Source organism: Cicer arietinum, chromosome 1, assembly GCF_000331145.2.
Source record: "Cicer arietinum cultivar CDC Frontier isolate Library 1 chromosome 1, Cicar.CDCFrontier_v2.0, whole genome shotgun sequence".
In the NCBI taxonomy this organism is placed as follows: Eukaryota; Viridiplantae; Streptophyta; class Magnoliopsida; order Fabales; family Fabaceae; genus Cicer; species Cicer arietinum.
This window is the reverse complement of record NC_021160.2, coordinates 42,722,417-42,728,687: the sequence shown is the minus strand read 5'-3', so window position 1 is coordinate 42,728,687 and position 6,271 is coordinate 42,722,417. Positions and strand designations below refer to the sequence as shown.

Genomic DNA, 6,271 nt, shown 5'->3' with positions numbered 1-6,271 from the left:
ATTGAAGCTTTATCATTCCAAAACCTAATTATATAATACTGAACCACTATTGCAGATTCACAAATGGGTATGCCACTAATAATGGATGGGAAATTGGGAATTGGAATCTTCTTGTGAAATGGGTTCATTTGAAGATGCAACAACTATCTGTACTCATCTAACACACTTTTCAGCTAATGCAATTCAAAGTTCTAAACCTCATCCCAAACATGCTAACCCATGTATCCAACAGAACAACCTCGTTCGCCATGATTGTAAACGATTGTCAAATACTAGGTGAATTAAGTTGTCAAATATGACCTAGTACCCAGACTGTAAACCAATTTTAGTTAAGTAAATATTCTAATACTGAACAAAATTATTAATTGAAAAATTATATATCTAATTATAATTTAGTCTAAAATACATAAACAAAAATTTAATAAAGTTTTTATATTTGTTTGACTAAATCAATTGCCATAATAAATAATTTCAACCAATACCCGTGACCAATTAATAACAATAAAAGTAGTTGATGAATCTGTCAATTGTCTCTCTGCTACAGCCAAATATAACATACTCATCAAATCAAAAATTCGAAAATTAGGTTTAAAATTAACAAGAAATCAAAAAAAAAAAAAAATAGAATAAATTATATCGACGAATCCATAACCTTCAACATTTATATTACAAAAGCAAGTAAATTCATATTCTGAACAAACACATCGCAGATCAGAGAATAACAATAGGTTAAAATTCAACACAGGGGAATCAAACCCTAACAGAACAACATCTACGAAACGTAATCAAAACTAAGCTCTCTCGCCTCTGATTCTCCTCGCGAGTTGAATATCCTTAGGCATAATGGTAACTCTCTTAGCGTGAATAGCGCAAAGGTTAGTATCTTCAAACAAACCAACGAGATAAGCTTCAGCGGCTTCTTGAAGAGCAGAAACGGCACTGCTTTGGAATCTGAGATCAGTTTTGAAATCCTGAGCAATTTCTCTTACCAATCTTTGGAATGGAAGCTTCCTTATAAGAAGCTCTGTGCTCTTCTGATACTTTCTGATTTCACGTAAAGCGACTGTTCCTGGACGGAACCTGTGAGGCTTTTTCACTCCTCCGGTAGCCGGAGCGGATTTCCGAGCGGCTTTTGTTGCCAATTGTTTCCTTGGAGCTTTGCCTCCGGTTGATTTGCGAGCGGTTTGTTTGGTACGTGCCATTTCGGAGACAGAGAAAAGAGAGGGAAGGAAAGTTGTTTGTAGAGAGAGCGATGGAAATTTGAAAAGCGATGAGAAGGATAGAAGTGTTTGAGTGATTTATAATGGGAGGGGAAGAATGAGGAAAAAAGCGGGAGTTGTGAAAATTGTGAGATTTGAGATGGAATGCTTATGACCGTCGATTGGAGTCGATATCTACGGTTGTTCTTTTCTAAAGCAAGTGTGTCGGGATCGCGATCCGTAGCATGTGAAACTAACCAATAGAATTTGATTATTTCATCGATTTGTCATTGAGAATGAGAATTATGACCGACCAGGCAGTAATAGCTCTGTTGCTCCCATTAGTCGTTTCGTTACTACTTATTAGTGCTACTCTTTCTCACATGTCCCATTTTTTATTTTTAGTTATTTCAAATTAATTAATATTTTTAATTTTATAATACTAATATAATATTTATTTATTTATTTAATAGTATACTCCTATTTATTACAATATATCTTAATTTATGTAACAACTCTACTAACTACAATTAATATGTGTATTTTAGTAATAAAAAAAAAAATCTTTATTAGAGGGAGAATAAATCAACATAATTAATTTTTTTTTTAAATTCTGTATAAACTCAAATAAGATATTGTGATAAAATAGAGGGAGAATTACTTATGAGATCATATTATAAAACCTTCAAAAACTTTGATACAAAAAATAGAGTCTTCAAAAACTAAATTACATTATAAAGTAAGTGAACTTTTATGTGAATCACTTCTATAAGTGAATGGATGTTGTTTGTCGTAAATCAATATTTACAAACATTCAAATTTTAATGGCAGCAATTGATAATGTTCTGATTAGTTTTTCTTTATTTTTATTGAAACAATATCATTTAATTCAACTTCTAATGGCAGTAATCGATATTATTTTGATTAGTTTTTCTTTATTTTTATTAAAACAATATCATGTAATTCAAATTCTAATGGCAGTAATCGGTACTGTTTTGATTAGTTTTTCTTTATTTTTATTGAAACAATATCATTTCAATCTTTATGTAAGTAATGAGAATGAAGATAACTACTAATGTCTACTAGTAAAATACGTATGTGAAATTTTAAATATTTTTTACATATGGTCTACGATAGATCATGATCCATATTAAAATGAAGTTATATTTCTTGCAAATGAAACCTCTATATACATATATTAAGGAATCAAAAATAGAAGTTGAGTTAATACACCACTTACAAGATGAGTTTTAAACTTTGAAAGAATTAAACACAATTTAAGCAATTTTGAAGAAGCAAAAGTGATATTTAGAGAAAATATAGAGGTATCAGAATTATTTGGGGGGTGTATCGCAATTAAATTCTTCCATTGAAAACTCATGGTGGGTCCATTGAAGAAGGGCATAGTGGTCAACCAAATGTTTAAGTTATACTGTCCAAAAAATTATTCAAATTCTTTATTCCATCAAATGTGAGACTTCTTTATTTTTCAACATTCTTCCTCATTTGTGTGTTTGGATCCTTTGCGGTCAATGCATATACTACAAATGTCTAAGATGAGAAGACATAGCATAGAAATATACAACTTATATTTCACCAGCTTGTGTTAAATCATAGTCATCATTAATTCAAGGTTCAAAGAGTTGGGGGTGATTTTTGTATGCTCAACTCGCTATCTAAGACATCAAACAAAGTATGCCTACATGGAGAAGAGTTTTGCTATGTTAATAAAATTAAATCATCACATATTATCCACAAATTAAAAAATAAATCATCACAAATACTAGATTAGACTTGTTTGGTACCCTTGGGATGAAAACTTGTCACACAACTCATTAGTAGAGGAGCTTGACATGAAGGATGGTTGTGTTGAAGCATTGCATTTCCTTCTTTGAAACTGATATTGTGATTTTCTTTTAGCTAAAGTTATTTATTCAACTGAGCTAGGGGACATCATTGGCCAAGATTCAAAATGTGGAAATGATGGAGTGTACCCAAATAACTCATTTTGAGGACATAGGGAAGCTTGTACGTCACAACTCTAAACCACCATCTGCATACAAAAACTATGACAAGTCAATAAGTTTTCTTCATATATAAATAAAAATTTATTCTATGACTTCAATTGGTCACTATATAAACCAAAATGTATGAGATGAATTGATCCTTTATGTACATAATCCATCAAATTTTTAGTGGACTAATAATATGGGAAGAAAGGAATAGATTCTCTTATGTGATTTTCTTTTATTTGATGCAATCTAATGTGACATTTTGGTATAATAAGATCATGTGATAAATATTTTACTTACTAGTGTAAAGTGAACATCTCTTACTAGAGTATATAGTCATTCATATTCATTACCAAAATAATAATAATAATAATAATAATAACGAATATTTGGTTTTGGGTTCCTTGTAGTCACTGACAGTAGGCATTTAGGTTATCAATGATTGCATGACGTTTGATTGAGATCGGAGGATCTAAAAATCAAGTTCGGTAATTTTAATTTTTTTTTAAATCAAAATCTACTTGAGAACTAAATTGTCTGTGTGTAAATGCATACAATCAATGAGTGCACCAAATCCAAATTCTAGACATTTGAGGCTTCTAACCTTTGGAAGAGGAACTTTTATCTTCATCAAGTGGAGATTCTGATGTAGGAGAAGTTGGTGTTTGGTTGACATATTCCCTAGCATCAATCAACATTACAATGACCTCTCTCATTGTAGGCCTATTAAGTGGAGATGTACTTGTGCAAAACAGTGCAATTTTAAGAATAAGAGACATTTCTTCAACAGTTCTTTGTTCACTAAGATTCAATCTCTTGTCAAATAATTCAAATGTAGGTACAGATGCTTGAATTGATCTTCTCACCCAATTCACTAAATCACCACCTTGTTCTAATGGTTGAACTGGTGACCTCCCAGTTACTAGTTCCAGTAAAACCACCCCAAAACTATAGATGTCACATTTTTCAGTCACTTTCATGGTGTAAGCATATTCTGAAAATATATACAAATCAAGAAGCACTTAGAAAAGAAGAAGGAATATAATGATTCAATCATGGTTCTAATTGCAGTTGTAGTTGCAGTTGCGCTTACACTGCAAACCTTGATGTTTAGAAAAATGCGAGTCAATGCAGCCACAATTGTAGTTGTGATACTATTGCAAAAATACTCTAAAACCTTTATACTACTGCCACAATTGCCGCTGCAGAGCATAATTTAGAATTGTGGGCTCAATGAATGAAAAAAAAGCACTTGGCCTTGAGAACCATGATATTTGGAAAAGTGCGAGCAAATGCAGTCGTAGTTGTGGTTACAATATTATTGCAAAGACCTTTAAACTTTAAAACCTTTATACTGCAGCCGCAAATTGCAGTTGTGGACCATAATTTAGAACTATATGGACTCGATTACCGCAAAAAAAAATTACTTGGCCCTATTAACCTTGATATTTGAAAAAGTGCCAATAAGTGTAGCTGCAATTATGGTTGTGATGCTATTGCAAAGCATAGACCTTTAAAACTTTTATATTGCGACCGCAAATTGCAGCTGTGGAGCTTAATTTGGAACTATGGACTCGATGACCTTAAAAAAGGTACTTGGCCTTCCGAACCTTGATATTTGGAAAAATACAGTTGCGGAGCATAAGTTAGAACAAAATTTAGAACTATGGACTGAATGACTATGAAGAAAATTGTACTTGGCCTACTACTAAAATCAACTTCTTATAATGTTGTATTAAACATTATTATTATATCAAGTAAAACTATAATTGCTTTACCTTTGTATTAAACTTAATCTCATTACCTGGTGCAATGTAACCATATGATCCAGCCACAGCAGACATAGATTTTGAGTAAGAAAAATCAATCAACTTTGCCAATCCAAAGTCTCCAACATGAGCCTGAAACACATGATCAAGCAAAATATTGTTCGACTTGATATCGCGATGAATTATCTGTGGTTTGCAATCATAATGAAGATAGCTTAATCCTTCAGCTGCTCCTAAAGCTATTTCATATCTAACATTCCAATCCAATACACAAAATGTTGCACTTGAATGAAGCTTTTCACCAAGGCTTCCATTTTCCATGTACTCATACAATAAAAGATTAGAATCTTCATGAAAACAGAATCCATGCAGCTTCACAATGTTCCTGTGCCTGATCTTTCCAAGAGTTGAAATCTCAGCAAAGAAGCTTCGGTCGATGCTTGATGCTCCTTCTCCACGCGAATTCAGCTTCTTGACAGCAATAAATTCACCATCATTCATAACAGCTTTGTAGACAGTTCCACAAGCTCCTCTTCCTATAACTTCAGATTCTGAAAAATTTCCAGTGGCTTCCAAAAGATCCTGATATGTGAAGCCTTCTTTCGGAAAGTAATAGTTATCAAGAACATGAGGCTTTGTTTGTTCTTCTTCGATTGAAACAAAAGATGAGCTCCGGTGTCGCTTCATAGTCCAACATATAATCACAATGAAAATAAGAGAAACAAAACCAACTACACCAGAAACAATGCTAACTATCTTTTCCCTTGATAAACCGTTTTTCGTCGCCTTTTCACGATGAGATGAAGCTAGAGATGGATGACAGTGATTAGTACCTATGCGGCACAAACCATTATTCCCGGCAAAATTCGTTAAATCCATCTTTCTAAATGTAGTTGTGTCAGGAACAGTTCCTGTGAGCTTATTGTTAGATACATTGCATACTAAAAGACTAGGCAAGTCACCAATTGATGAAGGAATTTCTCCGAAAAGTTGATTATCATTCAAGTAAAGTGATTCCAACATTTGCAGGCTTCCTAAGCTATCAGGAATTGTACCAGAAAGATTGTTGTGACTCAGATTAAGTGCTATCTGAAGAGCAGACAGTCTTCCAAAATGAAAAGAAATGCTTCCTGTAAACCTATTTCCGCCTAGCTCCAAATCGGTTAGCCGAATAAGTTCTCCCAAAGTTCCTGGTATTTCTCCAAAAAGCATGTTATCAGAAACTTTTAGTAGCTCCAAATTCACAAGATTTCCAATTGAATTCGACAGCATACCAGAAAACTTGTTCCTG

At 33.0% G+C, this 6,271-nt stretch overlaps 2 protein-coding genes across 2 annotated transcripts in view; both read right to left on the bottom strand.

Moving 5' to 3' along the window:
* Nucleotides 1–622: 622 nt before the first annotated feature.
* LOC101488238 (histone H3.2) lies at nucleotides 623–1,288 on the bottom strand. Its single transcript, XM_004488652.4, has one exon. The coding sequence runs from the start codon at nucleotides 1,200–1,202 to the stop codon at nucleotides 792–794; it is 411 nt and encodes a 136-aa protein (XP_004488709.1). The 5' UTR covers nucleotides 1,203–1,288; the 3' UTR covers nucleotides 623–791.
* A 1,512-nt stretch (nucleotides 1,289–2,800) lies between these two features.
* Nucleotides 2,801–6,271, bottom strand: part of LOC101489235 (uncharacterized) — a 5,913-nt gene continuing 2,442 nt past the window's right edge. The window contains exons 2-4 of the mRNA XM_073364851.1: nucleotides 5,016–6,268; nucleotides 3,816–4,205; nucleotides 2,801–3,252 (exon numbers count right to left, since the gene is read on the bottom strand). Coding sequence (XP_073220952.1) covers nucleotides 3,233–3,252; nucleotides 3,816–4,205; nucleotides 5,016–6,268 — 1,663 coding nt within the window. The 3' untranslated portion in view covers nucleotides 2,801–3,232. The remainder of the gene's footprint in view (nucleotides 3,253–3,815; nucleotides 4,206–5,015; nucleotides 6,269–6,271) is intronic.

Coding starts and splice junctions, on each gene's coding strand:
- LOC101488238 (XM_004488652.4), bottom strand. CDS start 1,202: ATGGCACGTACCAAACAAACCGCTCGCAAATCAACCGGAGGCAAAGCT.